This window comes from Podarcis erhardii (assembly GCF_964252035.2).
Source record: "Podarcis erhardii genome assembly, chromosome: Z".
NCBI lineage: Eukaryota > Metazoa > Chordata > Lepidosauria > Squamata > Lacertidae > Podarcis > Podarcis erhardii.
Window position 1 is genome coordinate 17,681,655 of NC_138504.1, and position 22,799 is coordinate 17,704,453.

The window sequence follows — 22,799 nt, forward strand, 5'->3', positions numbered from 1 at the left end:
CTTAAAACCCCAATGAGAGTGACCACTTCCCAGTGTTATCAATCAATTACAGATTTTGAATTAATTTGGGAATCAACTTCTGGTTTTTAAACAACTCAGGCTGTGGTCCTAAACATGCTAGCATGTGCAAAGCATGTCATCTACACATGCAACAGAATCGCGCAATCCCACTCTGCCTGGTCTATGCCACAACAGGCTGCAGGCAGATGACGGCGCACCTCTAGATGCTCTCCCATGGAAGAAGAAGAAGAAAAAGGTCCTTATGCCAATGGAAAGGTTGTATGTATAAGAGAAAGCTGGCTTAGAACTCTTCTCACAACGTTATAATTTGCAAAGGTGCAGGGAGCATTTTTCACAGAAAATCAGAAATACATTTAATTGTATGCTCCCAAGAACATGTTGACTTCTGGCATATAGGCCAAATACAGTTGTGCTGTGTGACCCTGCTTCATACGCAGGTCATCTCTAAATGATCCAAACCCTGTTAAAACTGAGGGGACACACTTCCAAGGAAAAATAGTTGGATTGGGTGTTGAATCCATTAGATTTACACATCGCAAAACCACTCAGTATTGGTGGTAGTGCCTTGAAGTTCTGCAGTTAGAACACACGCATAAGCTTCTCCTGTTCTATTTATACACAGTTTGGTTTTCCTCTTCTTAATCCCACCTGAAGGATTCTGTGCAACTCAAAAGCTTGCTGTGTTTTTTGCCAAATACAGTTGTGAAGTATATATAATCTGAATCCAGGACTGACACAACAACTAATATAACAGCAACTGATATTATTCACAGGTCAATGCCATTCATGTGTAGTTGGAAAAACCACATTATGGTTTTCATATCAACACCGGCAGCGAAACGGAGCTTTAATTCTCTGGAACGGTGCTATATTACATCTGCTGTACTCTGTTAATTGCATTTTAGACACTCCCTCACTCCCAGCAGCTACAGGCTGTTGCACTCACTATTGGCTCTGGGCATTTGTGCAATGATGCAGAAGTTGCCTTGGCACCAACTCGGAGTAGGTAACCTTGAAAAGGCCAAGACTGTGCGAGTTTGGAGCTTTCTAGGGTGGAACTTGGCACAACATAATCGAAACAGAGAAAGCTATGGAAAATGTAGTCAGAGTAGGGAAAGGGGCAGAAATCTCAACTCAGCATGAGCACTCAGTGCCTCCTTTCATCTCGGCTGTTCTTCAAAAACTCCTGTACAGGTGTGGGTGGTGATATCTTCCCATGTTGCTGGGGAATGAGTTCGAGGGGGCCTCCAGCAAAGTGCCCAGTGGTGGACTCATTCCTATCTCCCATCCCATCTCTGCCCGCTCGGTCTCCTCGTCAACTACTCCCCACTCCCCACCCCAGTCATGGGCATCCCCAGATGCTACAGAGCCATATTAAAATGAGTATCATTTTCAAGGTATTGTAGGAGAATCACAAAGGTAAGCTACTTCCCAACCACAGCAGTCAGATAAGCCCATAGAAAGGCACATAGAGTGGCAACTCCAGTGGGCCCTGGCAGTTGCCCATGGGTGCCAGGTGACATACCGGCTGGCATAAAACCCCCTAATGATTTCAACCCAGTTCAGGTGAGATTTCAACCAAAGCCCCTCAACTTACTCTGTTGGTGAGCCTAACCATATCTACCCAGAAGTAAGTCCTATTGAATTCAATGGGGCTTGCTGTCATGCAAGAAGGGTCAGGACACTGGCTTGATCATCATCTCCACTGTCCTGGGAGCACTGGGAACTGGGGCTTTTCTGAAGAGCCCAGGGATCCTTAACAGAATTCTCAGAACTGCTCATCAAACTATGATCCGGTCCAGCACTGGAAAACCATGACACTTAAGCCAGTAGAAAGCAGGCAGAAAGTACGCACTGCAGATAATTCTCTTACAGTGCGGTCCTAACCATGCTCACTCGGGAGAACATTATATTGAAGCTTACTCCCAAGTAAGTGGAGTTGGTTCCTATGCCACTCTGCTATGCTAGCTCTATAACCACGCAACAGTGCTTACTTTAACGCTGCTTACTTTAACGCTCAGATGAGCATGCTCACACCTGCCTTTTAATACCAGTCTACTCCCACATTAACTTCAACTGAGAGACCACCTCAGTGGGGATTAAACTACCGCTGTTCCTCTTTGTTTTGCAGACCCACCAAGCAGAAAAACAGCAATTATCACAAATTGCATTAAGTAATGAAGGACAGAGGACATTGCTTTTTGGAAAAAAAGGACATTCTACCCTACCGTTTCTGCCCAGGAGTATTACACTTGACGCCGATGCCACTACCAGCACCACCTCCTGCATTTTTAACAGTTGCATGCCCAGCTACCTCCACCACCCGTTGCTTGAAACAACAAGAAGGGAGAGTAATGCTCTTGCATTCAAGTCCTGCTTATGGGCTTCCTACAGGCATCTGGTTGGCCACTGCGAGAGCACAACACTGGAGTAAATGGGCTCCTGGCATGATCCACCAGGGCTCTTATTGTGGTCTTATTTATATGCCGCAGTTCCCAAAACAAAGATGCAGAGCTAGGGAAAAATTCATAAGCCAGAGGAAATAGTGGGGAAAGTAATGGCAACAGGTACTGGGGAATGATTGCCAGGGAGGAGAAGGTAGTTCTTTGGGGGAGAGGTGAGGAAAGAACCAAGCAGAAAGGGACACATTTTCCCCTCTCCCTCTGAAGTAGGTGCACAAACAGCTTAGGGACATAGAAAATGCCTCACACTGACTCTGGCCGCTGGTTCATCCAGCTCATTACAGTCCACACTGGCTGATTATGACTGTCTAGGATTCCAGACAGGGGACCCTTTCAGCCCAACCTGGACATGCCAGGGATAGAATCTGAGACTTTCTGCATGCAGAGCAGATGCTCCATCACCAAGCTTCTTAGACCCCATGGTTACAGATCCTCCCTGCTAAGAACACAGAAAGTTACCTTGAACCACGTCTGACCACTAGGTCCATCAAGCTCAGTGCTGTCTACACAGACTGGCAGCAGCTCTCTGGGATTTCAGATGGGGCATTTCCAGCCCTTCCCTGGAGATGCCAGGGATTGAACCCAGGACCTTCTGCCTGTTAACCAGATGCCCTACCACCTAGTTACATCCCTTCCCACCAACCTGGGTTCCAAACCTTCCTGATCATTCCAGAACATAACACCTATGTGGGACAGGTGGGAGCTTTCTAAGAGCCCGTCACAGCCTGCAGTTGAGGTCTACTGCCATCTTACCTGAGGGACTGTGCACACCTAGCCACAGAAAGAGAGGCAAAGGAGGGAAGTGAAGGGTTTACGGGAAATTCATAGCTGTTGGGTTTTGTTTTTTTAAAACAAGGTAAAACCTTGTTGATTTATCCCGGTGTTTATCTGGATGCTTTAATCTCCATCTCCAATCCATATGCAAACAAACCTGTGGTCACATATGCAACCAGCGAAAGCGTAAAAGCTCTGTTGGAGCAGAGGGATGGAAAACAGCATTCCTCTCAAGGTATCAGCGCTGTTTCTCCCAAGCCTCCCAGGGAACAGAAAACAGCAGCAGAGGATGGTGCCCATTGGGACAGGCAGGGCAGGAGGCCGACAGTAGGTGGAGCCAGAGCCGATGACAGGCACAGCCAACTCATTCTAAGTTTGTTCCCATTTTCTGCCTGAGTTCTACAAAGGCAACTGTGGGAAGCTGGCAAGCAATGCCACCCCTAGGGTTGTATGTGAGGAAGAAGGCAAGCAGCTGGGAGTGGGGTGGCTGAGGGCAGGCTGGGGTTGGCGGGGCAGTGCCCCATTTGCCCTGATGGATGCTGGAAAACAATGTGCTACTTTGGCTCTTCTAGAAATAGATCTAACCACAAAGCATGGTTTGTGAATGTCCACACTGCAGGGCAGACCCAGAGAAAGATATGTGTGTTGTGTTGTAGTAGTGCTCTTCAAATCATATCAGGGCAACTTTTTATATGGTGGTGATGGTACCCACCCTTCACCAGCAGGTCCCAGGCAGGAAACAAACAATTCAAAATGCAGTATTAAAAAACAACTAAATCAGTCACAGCCATAGGGTGGGTCTTCAAAACATGCATCTCAGCCATCAATAGCAAGGCCAAAGAAGCGTGTCCCTTGCATTTGCAAAAAGCTGCATAGAGAAGGTGTCAGACTCCCATCAGTCCCAACCAGAATGGCCAATGGTTGGGAATGATGGCAGCCGCAGTCCAACAACATATGGAGGGCACTGTATTTGCTGCTCCTGTTCCATGCAAAATATTAAGACAAAAGAACGTTGTCTTCTTTGGCAGCTGGTTCTCATAAATACACACATTCTCTCTCTCCTTTTCTTTAAACCCCCACAAAAATAATGATGGTTACCACCAGGGCAACCCCCCCCCCATAGTGCCACTGGGTCAACCAGTCAGCAGAGGGAACAAACCCAGGCCATCCTAGCAGAGTGAGTGCTAAAGCACCCCATGACACCCCCTGCCCTAACCTGGAAAATCCTAGAACTGTAGAGTTGGAAGGGACCTTGAGGATCATCTAGTCTAACACTCTGCAATGCAGGAAAGTAAGGTGGTGTCCAAGGGCTAATCTGTTAATCCCAATGGACTGCAAGACCAGCAACCTAGCAACTTGCAGCTGCTGGGAGAGCTTGGCTTTCTTTCTGTGCTGAGACAGACTGCCTGACACCTGGCCTGACTTCGGCCTGCACCTGCATGCAATCCATCTGCCTCTGATATATCAGATGTTCAGAGCCTGAGTCACTGGTCTGATATACCTGGTGCCAGGAGGCTGAACAATTGGGGGGAAAACAGCCTATGCAAGTTAGGTTTGCATAGGTTAATTTGCATTGGAAAATTTTTCTGATGCCTTAGGGAGTGCTCTAATTTAGCACATCTATTTTATTTACTAAAAAAAGCTAAAAATGTTTGAAACTGCAAAGCCTGCCTAATATGCCCCTTGCCTGAATTAAAGGATTTATGGCCACATTCACACCATAAAGCACTTTGATACTACATTAAACAGGCATGGCATCTCACAAAGAATCCTGAGATTTGTTAAGGGTGCTGAGAATTGTGAGACCTCTATGACCCTCATGCACAGTGTTCCCTAGGAAGGGGGATTTATTATTAAACTACTTTGGGAATTGTAGCTCTGTGAAGGGAACAGGGGTCTCCTGGCAACTCTCAGCATCCTTATCAAACTCCAGCTCTCAGAATTCCTTGGGGGAAGCCATGACTGTTTAAGGGCTGATGGGCCAACAGCAGAAAAAGCAGACATGTTGACCTTCAAAAGTACTACAGCTTCCATCATCCCTGACTAGTGGAAACTGTGGTCCCAACAATATCTTGAAGTCACCACATGGGCAGCCCTTGGCCAACAGCATTTGCTCCATCATCTGACTCAAGCTCATGTGAGACAAAACACAGGCAAGGGGCTCCTTGGACAACAGCAGAAGCTTTATCAGACCTCTCCTTAGGCATCTATGTAGAGGAGACAGCAGTTAAAGGGCATAAAGGGGAGTGATTTTGCTGCTGTTGGTGAAGGGGTGAAAGAACTACTGTATCTGCCTTTACAGAGGAATTATGCAAGGACCAAGAGTTGTGTCATCAGTGTAGTGGGACCAACTCTATGGAACTTCTTCCCACTAGAAATCGGGCAGACGTTGCCTGTGATAAATCTCTGGATTGGGCTCATCACCCCCCAAAAACTAAAGTCATCATCAGTGTACCTGCTTACAAAGAAGTAAATCCATAGTCACCTGCATTTACCAAAAAAGACAAAAAACAAAGAGCAGAGCGGAGCAGGTCATAAATATTTCAACAGCTTCTCAGCTTTGTTATTCTGTTTAAAGCAGGAAACATGACAAAACCTTTGATTGTTTTACTTAATACCAAATAATAATTCAAAGAGCAACAAACCAGCGTTAGTCAAGGATGCCCAACAGAAGGGTTGTGAGCACAAATCCATGTGCATTTCATTCTCCTAGCAGCGAAGAAAATGGCTTATCTCATGATAAATGCTTCACTGTTTCACAGCATGTGGGTGTTTTCTCCCCTCCCAAGAAGGGGGGAAGCAAGGAAAATAATAATAAGACATTTCATCGTTCAAATATAAAAAGGACAGATGTAGGAAAATCACCCTCGGGGAAATTGGCTTCATTTCACTGAAATCCGCAACGGCTTTCATACTTTTCTTCCTTTTTTATGTGATGTGTTAGAGACACCTGATACACCAATGGTGACTGGTCCATTATTCCACCAACCTCAGTCCAGCTAGCCCTCATTTGCCTGCCTCCTTACCTACAACCAGTCAAGGGTGTGGCAGCACAACCTGTCAGTTCCCCCCCCCCTTAGTCTCAGTGTAAGATCCAGCAGGGAAGAAGATGGGGGTCACAACTACAATTAGCTGGATCTGCTTGTCATTGACTGCTCGGGCTCCCTGCCTTCCTCCCCACCAGTACCAATGGACACCAGCCACCAATGACGTAATCATCATGGTGGAACGTAGGGAGCTGCCTGATCCAAGAGAGGACTATTTCTCCACCTAGCCCAGAGTTTTCTACTCTGACTGACAGCAGCTCTCCAGGACCCTCAAGCAAAAGAGCATCTCTCCGATTCTCTCTTGTCTGATCATTTTAAGTGGATGTGGCACAGGTTGAACCTGGAGCCTGCTACGTACAAATCAGTGTGATCCACTCACTAGAGCAATGGTCCTTCCATCTGGAAGCAAGCCATTATATAAAGGGAAAGCTCCCTCGGCTGCTCAACAGGGCACGACAAGAACCAAGAGCTGGAGATTGCAGAGAAACAGGCTTCATAATAATTTTATTATTTATACCCCACCCATCTGGCTGGGTTTCCCCAGCTACTCTGGGTGGCTTCAGCTCATCGGGAGAAGAAATTTCCTAATGCAAAGAGCTATAGGTTCTCCTATGCTGAAAGAGCATTCAAATGGCCAGGCAGCCATTTGCCAGGGATGATTTGAGCTGCAGCCTGCATTGCAGGTCCTAGGAACATAAGAAGCTCATCTAGTCCAGCATCCTGTTAACACTTTGGCCAGCCCTTGGGGAAGCCCATGGGCAGGATGTGAGCCCAAGAGTACTATCCTCTCCTGTAGTTTCCAACAACTGGCATTCAGAAGCACTACTGCCCTCTGAAAGTGGAGGCAGAACACAGCTATCAGGATCAGTAGCCACTGGTAGCTTTATCCTCCACAAATTTATCTAGCCCTCTTTGAAAGCCACTCAAGTTGGTGGTTGTCACTGCCCTTTGTGGGAGCAAATTCCACTGCTTAACTATGCGTTGTGAAAAGAAGTTTCTTTTCTCATTTCAGAATCTTCCGTTATTCAGCTTCAACTGGAAGCTGTCCACAAGTTTACATCGAGCAAGGGACTAGGTTGATGACCTTCATGATGCCCCTTCCGACTTTGTGATTTGAAAAAGCTCTGCCCGTTCCGTCAAGTAGTGCTGATGCTCACCTAAGTAACCCTGTAATCAAACCACGAGGCTCTTGAATTTCATTTGGATTTTATAATACCTTATTTATAGCAGCTTTAAGTATTGAAATTTGCATCCCAACTCCTCCCAAGGTGTTTGAGACACTGCACATGTAGTCACATCCTTTCTTAATAATAATAATAATAATAATAATAATAATAATAATAATAATAATTTATTTCTACCCCACCCACCTAGCTGGGTTTCCCCAGACACGCTATGTGGGTAGCACCATGGCTCAGTGGCAGAACATCTGCTTTGCATACAGAAGGTCCTCAATTCAGTCTCCAGGTAAGGCTGGGAGAGACACCTGCAAGAAATCCTGGAAAGCTACGGCTGCCAGTCAGTGTGGACAATACTGAGCTAGATGAAGCAATGTGCTCAGTAGAAGGCAGCTTGCTATGCCCCTGTGTAAGATAGGCCAGCCTGAAAGAGCGTGATTGGCCTGGGGTCATCCAAGGCTGAGAAAGGACTCAAACCCAGGACTCCTGAGTAGTCCAACCACTATACAGGTAATTCACATTTTACCTGAGAGTTTGGTTCTGTGGGTCCACATATATACACAAAAATGTGTAGAACCAGCAACCACCGGAACTGGGCCACACATAAGAAGGCTGCTTACTCAACTTTGGAAAGGAGGTGTGAGGGCATCCCATAGCCCTCTTGCCACCTTCCCAAAGCCTGCTGAGCACTTACCTAGCTTTGAAATGGTGGTATAAGGGCTCTGCCAGCTTCCCAGAGCTTGCTGCCTTCTTAAAGCCCAGTGCCACCTTATCAAAAACTGCTGAGAGCTTGCCTGGCTTTTGGAAGGCAGCACAAGAGTTCTGGTCTAAGAGCTCTAGCAGAGTCCCAAAACCCTCCCACCATCTTCCCAAACCCTGTGGAGCGCTTGCTTGGCTTTGGGAAGGCAGAACTTCCCAAAGTCCAATGAGTGCAAAGCCTCATGAGTGTGAGAACTTTGCCCACATCCAAGAGCCTTTCTGCCAGCTTTCCCAATGCCCGCTGAGTGCTTGCCCCATTTTGGAAAGGAGGTCCAACAGCTCTAGTTGCCTGGCTTTGAAATGGCAGCATGGGAGCTCATGCCAGAGCCCTCCTGCTGACTTCGCAAAACCCAGTGAGTGCTTGCAGCTGATAAGTGCAGGAGCTCTGGCAAGCCCAGGAGTGCTTGACTTCCCATAGTCCAGTAAGTGCTTGGCTGTGGCGAAAGGGTTCTGGCATTGTCCAAGAGTCTCTGGACCACCCAATTTGGTACCGCCTCCCCAAACTCTGCAGAGTGCTTGCCTGGCTTTCAGAAGGCAATGCTTCCCCAAGCCCGGAGAATGCAAAGCCCCATGAGTGTGAGAACTCTGCCAGCACCAAATGCCTTTCTGCCACCCTCCAAAGCCCACTAAATATTTGCCTGGCTTTGAAATGGTAGGGCGAGGGCTCTGGCCGTGTCCCTGAGCCCTCCCACAATCAAAGACCGGGGAGCACAGCCCGCATCCTTCGCAAAGCCCAGATCCGCCTTCCCAAACCCTACTGAGCACTAGCGTGGCTTTTGGGGGGGTGGCACCAGGACTCTTTCAGTGTCCAACAGCAGTCATGGACTTCAAGCTCTCAAATTTCAGCAGCACCCTGTGCAACGCTTCTCATGCTCTGTTCTACTGCGTTGTTGAGGCACCCCCTGCAGTGTGGCACCAAGTGCAGGCAAACCCAAAGTGTGTCACCCCAAAACTGCCTCCGCCATGAGACCTCCTGCTGCCTTCCCAAAGCCTGGAGAGAGTGAGAGCTCAGGGTGCTTGCTAGGGAAGAAGGTGTAATGTCCCAGAGCCCTCCCCAAAGTCTGGTTTAACCTTCCCAAAATCTGCTTGCCTACATTTGGCAAGGCAGTGAGAGCTCTAGCAGTAGGGCTTGTTGAGTTTTTAGCTTTCAAATTCCAAAGATGAGAGATGCTGAAAATGACTTGGGAATTCAAGATATTTTGGTTAAATTAATACAAATTTGTTCTGCCTGGTAAGCAACACGTTTGTAAGATTGCACAGAAATCATTAAAAATGATTGCCAAGTACTCGTGGTTATGATACATATTAATATTATTATTATTATTATTATTTCACATTATCTGACATTTTCAGAAGGTAAAATTAAAATTCTTTGGTTTTCTGAAAGCAGTTTGTGTGCTCCTCCATCAAACGTAGACTGATCAAGGCTAATGCTTTCCAATCACAAAAACAATGGCAGATTTGAATTCATCACACCCCAAAAACTAATTTTTAAGACCCTTCACTAAATAAATTTGCAAAAGTTGAGTTTTTCCCCTAAAATGGCATGCCTTACTCTGGCAGTGCCCATGCGCCCTTCAGCTCCCTTCCCAAAAGCCAGTGCCAACTTTACAAAGGCCGTGCTTGTTTTGCCTTGAGAAGGCAGCTTGAAGGCTCTGGTCCCAGAGTCCTCTCACCACCTTCCCAAAGCCTTCTGAGAACTCTGGCAGTTTCCCATCAGTGGTGGACCTTGCGCAAAGCTGCAATTGCATAAGTTAAATAAGCGTAAGATGCGAGTTACTTGTACCATCCTGGCTCAAATCAATCAAAGGATGTTTAGCTGAGTAACCATGTTTCTTGCACAGCCCAGACAGTGCCTTTTAGCTCAGAGCTAAATCCCATTTAGTTCATCAAGGTTTTTCCCAAGCTAGTATGCTCAGGATTGCAACCTTAATCAGTTAACAGGATGAATTTCTGATCAAATCTCAATAAACTTGCAGTTCAGTAGCCTGAATTAGTGAAAGAAAACAGAGATAGCTTAACATGTACAAAATAGAAGCGATCACCCATCGCTGGGCTGTTTGAAGGGAGGGTGTCCCCCACTTAGATATTTTCCCTAAGTGTTTTGGTTTTGTATGTTTTTTTACTTCTGCAAACCTTGGGGTTCTCCCCCCACCCCAAGCTTGTCTTTCCATTTATAAAAATTAAAATAAATAAATACAGTGGAGCAATGGACTTATTTTTAAACCCATGCTTCTTAAGTTGAGACACTTCTCCTTTACCATGCATTTGTAACTAACATAGTCAGAATTAACATCCTGTTCATAAACAGAGTCAGAGGATGAGGGCAGGATGATGATGATGTCACTAGCAGGGACAGCCATGTTTCATGAAGACAGAAGAAAGGAAAAGAAGCCCGAAGAAAATCCGTGCCTATCTGTGTCTTACGTGGTGACATCTGGCCACCAACTATACAATATCAATATGCAATATCAACATTCAATCGCTACTTAAATTAAGAAAGCCTAATCTGCATTCACAACCTGTGGAAAATGCTCTTGTTTAAATTGCAGGGTGACACCTGAAAAGATCCAGATCAGCCACAGTAAGACAATGATGATGGGTCACATAAAAAAACCCAAACTGTAAAGCCAAAATTAATTCTTTAGACATTATTTTTACATGCACACATGCACATTGTTGGGTCAACATAATGTAGGGGTGGGAAGCCTGTGGAACCGTGGCTGCTGCTGGACTACAACTCCCATCAGTCCAGATTATTCCTGGGACTGATGGGAGCTGGTGTCCAACAATATCTGGGTGGCCATTGGTTCTCCAAACCTGGTTTAATGGAAGGAACCAACGCCAACAGCTCCACTTAAGACAAGTACAGTGGTACCTTGGTTTGCATACGTCTTGGTTTGCATATGTTTTGGATGACAAACACATCAAACCTAGAAGTGCGTGTCCCGGTCTGCAACCTTTTTTTAAATTACAACCCTTTTTTTTTTATTACGAACAAAAAAAATTTGGAGGCCCCATTTGGCAAAAGCGTGCCTTGTGTTACAACCTGTTTTGGTTCACAAACGGACCTCCGGAACAGATTACGGTTGTAAACCAAGGTATCACTGTAGTCCTAAAGTATGTCATAGAGTGAGAACCTAAAGACTAATTTCTGCCTCAGATCAAGGACTTCTGAGTCTTCAGATGGCCTGGGAAGCCCACAATCATGGCATGGAGCCAACAGCACTCCCTTGTTATCCATCCCCAAGAGCTATTACTCAAGTGATCTATGAGGACCATGAATATGGAAGTTCTGTATTGCCATCAGGACCACTAGCCACCATTGGCAGACTTCCTCGTCCTCCATGAATATGTCAAAACATTTCTTAAAGCCATCTGAACCTAGGTCCAGCTAACCCAGCATTCAACTTCCAACCAAAGTCAAGACACATGATGCTGAGCATTCACAAGCAGACCATGAAGGCAATGCCCACCACCCCTTATAAGGGAAAGCTCAACATTTCTCAAGTCCCGCCCCCTCCACACTCACCTCCGGAAGTGGCATCCCATTGATGATGAGATCTGGCTGCTGAGGGCTCTGGCCGGTGAAGGTGTGGTGGTAGATATGGTTGGACCCCGTGTTCCTGTTGTTTTGGTTTTCTACGTTGAGGAAAGTGCTTTCAGATCGGCGGCAACCCAGAGGCAAGGTCTGCTGGTGGTAGTCAAAGTAGTTGAGAGATGACGTGAGGGAGGAGCAACTCACAACGTTCATTTTATCGGTCTCCTCTACATCCCGTGGCACCAGGCGGATGTCATTCTTGCTGATTTTTTTCTTCTTGTTCGATTTCTTTTGGTGCCCATAGGAGTACTCTGCAATTCTGCAGGACACAAGAAAGCAAAGTGAGTATCTTACTTCATCTTCAAAAAAAGACTATACTAGTCAACAGAGAATCCCAAAGGACTGGTTGCCCATCCACCTGCAGGGTCATCGACTTGGCTCTTGTGATAACGGAGGGTCTTTATTTTTTCACAGGCATAAAGTTTGTTGGTCAGACACATAAAGACAACAAGTGAGGAATAAGGACACACACACAAAAAGTTCCCTTGGCTTTGTCTGCTGCTTAGAATTGTTGATATCTAGTTACCAGAGATATAGTTCAGCCTGCAGAAAAGGGAAGAAAATAATTTATGTAAAAATCCATGAAGTGAAAAGTGAATGCATTTCCATTGGTAATAAGGATCTGAAAAGTTATTTAAACGGATTAATATAAAACGTGAAAAGCAGGGGGAGAGAAAAAAACCAGCAGAGAAAGGAGCAGTTCTATTTGCGGTTCCCAATAGCAATAAACCTGACACAAACATTTTGCCCGACCTCCCCTGTAGGTGTGTTGTAAAACTATCAAATGCAAACTTGTGAACAGCCACTTGTCTGGTCACCTGCGGTGAGTAAAACAGTGGCCACAAAGTCGGGTGACCTTTTAAAGCAGTTTGGTGGGCCAGTAAGCATTTCTGTGGGCAAGTCGTTTTTGTGAACTTGTGGACCAGGATGCAACATCCGTCTTGAAAATGTTATTGCATCTGTAGACTGCCTTTTCTTTTCAGTTTCGTTTCTCCTCATCGCATCTGGCCAGTCAGAACCTTTCCCCCAATGCCAGCTCTTTCCTGCTCCCTTCAAACTTAACATTCCTGTTGGCTACTGTTTTTGTTTTGTTTGTTTTTTGGCAGACAAAGGTGTTGCGCTTCAGAAGGAGAAAATTATCTTTTTGACCTTCAATCGGTTTACAGAATGTAGGTCTGCTTTGTCTCTTGTACACAAGGAAAGAAGGTAAAGAGTGGGGGAGACAGAGGAGTGGAGTTATCAGTAAACAAGGACCAGAAAAATAATTAAAAACATGACCGCATTCAGCGTTATCTCAGTAAGTCTAGATTGAAGTAACCGTAGCTTGGTATTACCGTTGGGGCCTGTGTATCGTTATCAGTGCCACACAGATGTAGATATGCAGAGAAGATGCCAGGCACTGCAGTCTTCCGAAAGAAATCAGTTCAACTTTAAGCAAGGCCTGAAAATACTTGTTTCCAAAAGTGGGGTCCACTTAACTTTCAGAATTGCCTGGCTTGAAAATCCAGGAACTGTAATGATGAAACCACAAGAGGAAGTAACCTGAGAGGATCTTTCCACCTTACATAAGGATGTTGCTTATATTCTTACTTAATTGATAGCAGGGGAGTTTGACCAGGGTGGTGAACGACACTAAGCCAGAAAAGGTATCTTTACCTCTCATCACATGCATCGAGTGAAAGAGCACTTTTTATTAAACTTCCCTGGCACATTTGTGTTTATATAGCTTCACTGAAATATAGGACACTTTAAAGAGCAATGCAACCCAGGAAGGAAGGAAGGAAGGAAGGAAGGAAGGAAGGAAGGAAGGAAGGTTTGCCTGTTCCCAAGGTATTATCATGTAAATTTCCTGATAGTAGTGGAAAGATATCAAAAGAAAGGGACATATAGTTCTGCATTCCAAGTCAGACCAATGGGCCAGCTAGCCCAGGATGAGCTATTCTGCTTGGCAGCAGCTTTTTAATATGTTAGGCAAAGAGAAGTCTTTTCCCCATCACCTGCTACCTGAAATCGCTTGACTGGGGATACCAAGGATTAAACCTCAGGCCTTTTACATGTTGCAAGAGCTTCCATTCTACCACTGAACTAAAGAACCCTCCCCCAGAGGCAAGGTTAATGGATTACTGAGAGAACAGTGGACTGGAAAAGGAAAGGGTAATAGGAGATGAATGTCAGAAGATGTTGATTTTAAAAAAAAAAGGAGTGGAAGAGAGAGATAGGAATCCAAATTGAACACACTGGAGGTCTGAAAATCAGACACAGCAGGCTGATGTGCAGCCATCAGAACCGAGCCAGTGGGACTAAAGAACACTGCCCAGCTCCTGACACTCGTCATCTCCTTCCACCCCTCCCTCCGCTCTTTTCCACGGAAAATATACGTTGCACCAAGAATGCTTCTCTCCATTCACTTTCAAAGCTCTTCTGGTGTGGCTATATAAAGAGCTGGTTTGTTCCTCACTCCGGTCAAGAAATGTTCCTCCCAGTGCACATCTCTATACATTTTCAAAAACCCCAGGTGTGGGGGAAGAGATCCAGACACATAAAAATGCCTTGACTGTGTTTTCCTAAATCTTTCAAGTTTGAAAATGCAGAATCTAAAATTTTGCCTACACGCATTTGTTCTGCTGTCTTATTGGAGGGTGGTGATAGTGCAGTTTCCTCCTATTGACCAATGATTTAATTAACACACACTTCATTAATCCCTGAGCCATCACACTAAACCAACTGGTTACAGTATACAGAAGTGCAAATCTGTTAGTGGCGTTGACACAACTGTAAATTATTTTTTCCTGCTTATGTTCAGTGCCTGCCCTTGCTTAATGGACCAAGATGGAAAAGAAATTCAGCATATTAGCTCTCATTTAAAAGCCAAGTAGCTCCCTAGAAGAGTACATCTAATGGTTTTATTTTCGCAGCTGATTTTCCCTATGTGCACACACTAACACACATGTACACACACAGGTATGTATGCATCTGTGTGCGCGCACACACAAAACCCTGGTGCCCATTGTAAAAATGAATGAAGGAGAAACTCCAAGCTCTCAGTCATCATTATATCGGTATAAATAAAACTTTAAAAGGCTGCACATTCTCCCAGATTCTCCAAATTGCCTGAGGCATTTGTATGTTTCAATAGAGAGGGCAAAATTAATTTCCATCCCTTCCATCAGAAATGACTTAGGACTGAAGGAAGGGAGAAGTCACGGCTATTTCGCTCGTAACAGGATTAAACCATTTATGAGCCGCCGCAGCTGCTCCTTTATGGCGCCCAATTGATATTCATGTGCGGTTAGCGTTTGTCTACTAACTTGTGCAACACAGAGAATAGCAAGAGACAGACAATAATCGCCTGGCTGTTACATATTCAGGGGACTTCAATCCACATCTTAAGCTTTCAAATACAGGCGGGGGGGGGGTTCATGCAGAGCCCCGCATCTCGGACTTAAAAAGATCACCAAACAAAAGTGTAACAAAAATAAGACAGCATTATTTTAAGTGTCAGGAAAGAGCTATGGACAACCTTTTGACTTAGCAATCAATTGGGCTTAAAGTTGTGGGGTTTTTTTGCCGGGGTGATGAGTAGAACAGATGGCTTAGCTGTTGTTTTCTCTTTGCAAAACCTGCAGCACAATTTCCTAGTGTAAGGAAGCACTCGCCTTCCCTCTCTCTCTTTCTCAAAAAGACAATTTTAAAAAAGGCTTCCGTGGTACATTTCTAGCTGAACCTTGCTTTCTTTCATCTCCTGTTCTGCCAGCTCCCTGCTCCTTACCCCCCAGAGAAAACAAGTGCAGCTCTAAAAAGCACCCACAGTGACCTCATCTGGTGGGGACAGGCTATTGACAGGACTGAGGAGGCCCTTAAAAAGCAATGTCCACCCGTGGCAACTGCCATGAGTATGGGTTTATTCATCACTACAGCACCTACTCCCAAACTTCCCCCATGGAGAATCACTCCAGTGATTCTCAAAAAAAAACCCCTAACAAAACACCCCAGCAATTTGTCACATCCAAGCCTGAACAGAGCTCCATAGAAGCATATATTCACACCTACATGCCAAAAGGCAGCTGCAACCCTTCCCTTGTTCTTTTTCTTGTTCTAACATTTTATGTACTTTGCGGGGGGGGGGGGGAATGTGTGTGGGACTTCTACACACACACACACACACACACACACACACACACACTTTCCAAAGATAGGCGAAGTACAGATTTAAGACTGATCCCAGCTGGCCTGTTTTAGATTAAGGATAATTTGTGCCAAGCCATCGTATTAGATCCACTTCACTAACTGGGATTTGGGTGTGTGTGAACACATTTTAAAAAAAAAAAAAGTCGGCCAGGAATTGGCCGTGGGTATTTTATGTGGAGCGACTTGATGCCTTCCTTTGGTTTGCAGTAAATTTTATTTTGTTTTAAATGGCACACTATAAAGGCCAGGCACTAATTTTTTTTATTTATTTTTTTGCTGGTACCAAGAAACAGACAGACTTTACCTGCAATTGTAGGTCCTGATTTCTTTGTTATCCCGTTTGCACTTTACTGCTACAAAGATCATGGTGACAAACAGAATGGCAGCAATGGAACCCAGGGCGATAATAAAAATCAGGGACAGGTTAACAGATCCTATGGATTCCTGGGCATCCAAGGATGGAGAAAGATATATCAAAATCAAGGCAGAAGCTGAAAGAGATGTTTTCCCATGGTCGTGGGCGACCACAATCAGCTCATAGGCAGTCTTTGAATTTTCCCCAAATGCTCTGGTGGTTCTTATTTCACCATTGACCTGGTCTATCTCGAAAAATCCTCTATCTCCTTCTGCCATCTCATAGGAAAGTCTGCCATTCTCCCCTTCATCATAATCATCTGCCTTGACCACCGTCACCAAGTAGCCAACCCCAGCATTCCTGGGGATGTAAACTTCTGCAGTCCCATTGACTAGAGTAGGAGCGGTTATCACAGGGGTGTTGTCATTGACATCCAGGACAATAACTCGGATAGTGGCATTGCTTTGCAAGGAGGGGTTGCCTCCATCTTTGGCCAAGACCTTGAACTCAAAAGACTTGGTTTGCTCGTGGTTGAAGGATCTCAAGGCATAGATGTCTCCCGAGTTTGGGTTGATGGAGACATAGGTGAAGACAGGCATGTCCCTGACTTGGGATGGCACAATCTGATAGGAGACGCTGCCGTTAAGGCCTAGATCAGGATCCCTTGCAGAAACTGAAAGGAGGTAGGCCCCAGGGGTGTTGTTCTCCTGCACAATGACCTGGTAGTAAGGTTTGGAGAAATGTGGGTGGTTGTCATTCTCATCTGTGATCTTGACAGTGAAGGATTTGGTGGCCTGCAAAGTTGGGATCCCATTGTCCTTAGCCTGGATGGTAAGGTTGTACTGGTCCCTCTGCTCCCTGTCCAAACGCCCATCCACCAAGATAGTGGAGAAGCTCTCGTACTCTTGCAGGCGGAAGGGCACACTGCCCAACAGTTTACACTGCACCCGGCCATTGGCACCAGAGTCCCGGTCAGATACTCTCACCAAGGCAATAACATAGCCTGGAGGCGCATTCTCACTGACCTCAACCAACTCGCTGTTGACAGAGAGCAAGTTAATGAGAGGGGGGTTGTCGTTAGCATCCTGCACAGTGACAGTCACCTTGCAATGCGCAGGGATGGAACTGGGGCCAAGATCTTTGGCCTGCACATCCAGTTCGTAGGCATGGCCTTCCTCATAGTCAATTGCACCACTGACCGTGATCAGGCCCGTCTGGGGGTTGATTTGAAAGAGGTCCCTGGCCTTTTCAGACACAAAGCTGTGAATGGAATACAACACTTGCCCATTGGTGCCCTCATCAGGGTCTGTGGCATTGAGGCGGATGACAGGCGTGCCAGGGGGAGCATTCTCTGGCACGCTCACTGTGTAGGCGGGCTCTTCAAAGAGAGGGTTGTTGTCATTTGAGTCAAGGACCCTGATGTTCAACTCCACAGTGCCAAAGTTGGGTGGGTCACCCCCATCCAAAGCTGTGATCATGTAACTGTAATGAGACTGAGTCTCACGATCCAGGCTCTTCTCGACAACCAGCTCAGCAAAGCGGGAACCATCTCCACGCACCTTGGTCTCCAAGCCGAAGAGGTCATTGGGCGTGATCTCATAGCTCTGCACCCCAAAGCTGCCCGAGTCTGGATCGTAGGCACTCTCCAATGGTACCCTGGTCCCCGGGCTGGCAGCCTCAGAGATCTCCAGTGCGATTTGGTCTGTGGGGAAGCTGGGCGCGTTGTCGTTTAGGTCTTTGATCTCCAGCTTGATCACACAGATCTCCATGGAGCTGGACATGACCTCCAATGAGATCACGCACTTTAGACTCTGCCTGCAAAGTAGGTCCCGGTCAATCTTTTGTTTGGTGACCAGTAACCCCGAGCCAGGGTTGATGTCCACCAGGTGTGGTGCAGAGTTGGAGACCACGCGGAAAGCAGTGGGCTGCCGGGGATCCAGCACAAAGCCTGCGTCTCGGGCATCTTTGGCGATGTTGGCGATGACGGTGCCGGCTCTCTGCTCCTCCTCCACTGAGTACTTCAGGTTGATCAGGGCTCCAGCCCGAGTCCACAAGAGAAGGAGCAGCAAACGGAGCAGTGGGCACAGAATATCCATAGCTCACGGCTCAGTGCACCCACTGCCTCCTCCTCCCCTTCCCTCTTGTTGCCTGTTGATTTTGCGGCTGGAGAAGAGAGGGAGGGATTTGGGCTTACTAGTTTGGGGTTTGTTTCAGCGATAGATAGAAAGAAAGGAGCGAATCAGGAGGAGAGGCAGGGGAGCTGGACAGGGTAGGTGGCTGGGGGTTAATCAGGAGAAGGAAGGGGAGACTTTGGATGTGGTTACTTTAAGAGCTAATTGCTTTCTGCTTCCCTGCCACAAATCTTTCAGCCTCAGTCCCTAGAATAAGCAGCACCACCTAAAGAGGGGAGAGAAACACTGAACCCTTATCTTCCACTCAGCCAGGTCAAGGAGAGTTCTAAGTTACAGCACAGCTAGATTCAATTTTTTTGGGGGGGGGGAATCACAGACACACACACATCCTAAGTGCAGTCTGTATATTGGAGAGGCGCCTCAATTTACTTGCACCTGGCATGCGCAAATCTCTTTCTCTTCTTGCCCCCCTTTCCTTCACTTCCACTCCCTTCCCCCCCAAATTTGTACAGACCTTTATGCAAAACGCGGACTCTCTAGGGAAGCCTCCGCTTGGCGAAGGTGTTCAGATATCCGGAGATTATTATTTTAGAAAAATGACAGTAATAAAGAGCAGCTGAAATCGGGGTGTAGAGAGGGAGGCTAGGCGGAAAGTAAGGCTAGGGCATGCGGAGGAGGGGCCGTAAGGAAGGGGCCACTAGCAGAGGCAAAAATCCTTGTCCGGTCATGTCACACGAGCGAAACTGGCCCTGGGTGGGAAAAGAAGATCGGGCGGATGGGGTGGCCTGGGAGGCGCGGGTGGGGAAGGAGTCAGCTCGGCAAAATCAGAAGGCAGAGAGAGCGTCTTCTTAGAGAACTGCCGCCGAAGCACCTCCGTGCACTAGATGAGAAAGCGGAGGCAATGTCATCCCCAAATTACAGGCTAAACTAAAGGGGGGGGGGAGAGAGGAAACACAGGCAAGGGGGGGGAGGGCACCCTGGATCACAGTACCCACCTCCTCACCTCGGTGTGCAAAACGAGGAACTGCTGGATGGTATTCCGTGGTTTAAACGGGGGTGGGGTAGAAAGGAAGAAGGAACCACCGCTGACGGCTCTGCGCTGGGCGGGAGGCACGAAGCAGGGCGGGGGGGAAGGGAGAAAGAATCAAAGGCGCCGCTGTTGCAATCCTTCGCCGGGGAGACTCTCCTTTCTCCTCTTCTCTCTCCCCATGATTATTTCGCATTCGGCATCCTCCGGGCCGCTAGTAGCCAACGGGAACAAAGCGCAGGCGAGGAAAGTTTGGTTGCAAACCTCATCGTCCTTTTGCAAACTGTGGAGGGAGGAGGGGGAGGAGGAGCGGGGGGACAACTCTGGAGCTCCGGTGGAGCAGGAAGCCAGGTGGAAGAATAAATATAAGAATCCCTTGCAAAGAAGAGCTAAATTGGTGGATGCTGCCCCCCTCTCTCTCTCTGTCTCTCTTTAATGTTAAGTTCTCTGGAAGCCAATCCGCGGCTCCACCAGGCGGGCTGCGGGCGCCTTTGCAGAGGCCAGCCAGACCGCAGTGGCTTGCATCGCTCTCCAGCGGGTCAGCTCCTCGGTCCGCCGCTTCTCCCCCTTTTTTTTTCTTTCCTTTTCCCTTCCTTCTCTGTTTCCAAATTTTAAATTTCACTACCCGCTCCCCCTGCCCGACTTTTGCAAGCGCCGGCTTCTGCCTTCCTCCACCACCTCCTCCTCCCCCCACCAACCCGGCGCGCACTGCTGCTGCTGCTTCTTCTGCTGCTGCTATTATTGCTGCTGCCGCTGCTGCAAACTGCTGGCCGCACGCGAGCTAGAGACACAGCGGCTCCGGTCCCGAGCTACGGCAGGGCTTCAGCCAATCGGAGCCCGGGGAAGCGCGTTCCAAGCCGAAGGGGCGGGGCCCGGCGAGGAGGAAAGGGGCGGGGCCCAGCGGGCGAAATGTACAAGAGTGGTACCCAAGGGAGCGAGAGATAAGAGTACCCTTTTCGTGTGTGGGCGCGCGCACGCCGAGGATGCAGCGAAGAGGAGTCACTCTGCAGGGTTCTCCAGGGAGACAACTGGCTTCCCCTCTCTCCTGTCATCCCGCCCCCCCCCCCGCCACCACCCCTTTAGAAATATGATGGGGCAAATCTAAGATTTGGATATTTCATTTCGTTTCGTGATTTCCCACCCCCTCCTGTAGGTTTGACTAACGTTTGTAGCGATCAGTGTTTGTTGTTTTGTTTTTTCTAAGGCTGTTTTGTGAAAAGAACTTGTTCAAATATGAGACGGCTGGGAGTTTGCTCGGGGCAAAAATCCTGCAACGTTTTCCTTCCCTTTAAAACTTGCAAGGGCACGAAAACTGCTTGATGGTTAACCTGCTTCCACACGCACAAACAGCCTTCTTTTCAGCGCAGAAAGACAGGAGAAGGAGATCGGCAAAAGCAGATAGTACTAAGGGCGGCTGGCGGGGGGGGGGGGGGTCGGTTGCTAAAGAAGTGCTCGATCGGCTCAAACCCCGTGCGTTTTTACTCAGAAGTAAATTTCACTGTGTTCGGTAGGGTTTTCCAGCAGGAGTTAATATTAAGCACACGACGACCTTGTAAGGTAGGCTATGCTAGGAATGGTGCATTTCCCAACACCTGTGAGCTCCGTTGCTTGGCTGAGATTTGAACCTTTTTCCATGCAAACACCTTTATCCCCCGACACTATACTGGCTCTCGGAGGCAGATTTAGGGGAGCGCAATCAGTTCGGGTGCACTGGGCGCAGAGCCTCGGGGGCAGCGCAACTATTATTAAGAATGGAGCGCAAGAGGGGGGGGGGATGGATTTGGGCGTCGCACAGGGCGCCGCTGAAATTAGAGACCCCAAGGTCCGCCACTGCGACTCTTCTATTTGCTGTTTGAAGCCGGCTACCTGAAAGATAACGTGGTGATTTTGAGAATGATAAGTAGATACTTCTAAGGATGCAGATTTCTGCCTGCAACAAGTAATGCTTCGCAACGCACTTCGAGAAAAAAATAAACAGGCAAACCTTTTATTTTGCAAAAACCATCATGGATGCAAATATCCAAATAGAGATGTCCTCTGAATAGCATTTCTCCCCTGAATAGCATTTCACTGTAACTTAGAAGTTTGCATCTTTTGAACTACTGTTGGGTCCAATAAAACCTCACCATCCCACCAATTCCGAGACCACCCCTGCCTTTATTGCAGTGGGCAGAATGCTAGTGGCTTTAGTTTAAACTCAAATATTTCTGTTGTCCAAATCTGTCTTAATCCCAAACATGGGAATGTGCCTTGAATGAGGTCAGCTCTCCTTAATGAATTTAGCGCTATAAAAAGAAGAAGAGAGGACACCTCCTCCAGCCCCCCTCCTCCTCATTGTCTGTGCTTGTTAATTACGGTCACCGATGAATAGAAAGCCAGGGTTGTAAGAGCTCTTCCATGACTTGCTTTCAAACAAGCTGAATCCTTAAATCAATGAAACCGAAAAGTATGCTTATAAATCAATCAGACTGCCTTGGGAATTGATTTCACTGAACAAGGGCCTTGTCTGGGCTTCTTTCTGTTTGATTTTAGTTTAGTTAGGCTCAGTATATTGCTTTCTGTGGTTTGTATATTTCAATTCTGGCCCTTTCTTTAAGAATGAAAGAGAATGCAGGCATTTAAACGGAACAAATGGGAGGGTTAATTGCTAGCCATCTGCCCCACAGTGCAGGTATTTTTTCCACACTAGAACAAACAAGAGTTTTGAAGCTCTTGAGGACTCTAAACATATAAAGATATTTTTGGTCCTTCTTTGCATCTTAGCTTATACGATCAAAATTTTCTCTTGGAAATAGCAGAGAGTGATTAGTCTACCACTGTAAAAAGAAAAAAAGGAAATGCATGATTAAAGTGTAAAAGGACATTATACCGTGTGTTTCTATAACTGCAACAATAATGTGGTCAAGTAAACTAATAATCAGACACTAGGACAATTCTGGTGAGCTGTTAGATTGATAGTTCAGGCACCATGAGATGAGTGAAAAATAAAATGGATTCATAACTTTTTATGTATATATAACCATCCAAACCACCTTCCACTTATGTAAGGATGCATCATAAGAGAATAAATAAACCTCAAAGGAAACCAATTCACCAGACTTCCAGTGGGCTTCAGGGATCACTTGTGTATAGAACGCAACCATAATACAAGAATGAACAATCCTTCATCCTGCTTTCATAGAACAAGCAGCAAGAGGTTTAAAGACAAAGATGGAACATTTTTTCAGAGGGAGGGAGGACTCCTTACCTCAGTGG

At 46.7% G+C, this 22,799-nt stretch overlaps 1 protein-coding gene across 2 annotated transcripts in view; it reads right to left on the reverse strand.

The window, feature by feature from the left end:
- Positions 1-19,506, reverse strand: part of PCDH19 (protocadherin 19) — a 137,265-nt gene extending 117,759 nt beyond the window's left edge. For both annotated transcript variants that reach the window (XM_081847921.1, XM_081847920.1), the window contains exons 1-2: positions 16,335-19,506; positions 11,774-12,101 (exon numbers count right to left, since the gene is read on the reverse strand). In XM_081847921.1, the coding sequence (XP_081704047.1) occupies positions 11,774-12,101; positions 16,335-18,481 (2,475 nt within the window). In that variant the 5' untranslated portion in view covers positions 18,482-19,506. The remainder of the gene's footprint in view (positions 1-11,773; positions 12,102-16,334) is intronic.
- Between the last annotated feature and the right edge of the window lie 3,293 nt (positions 19,507-22,799).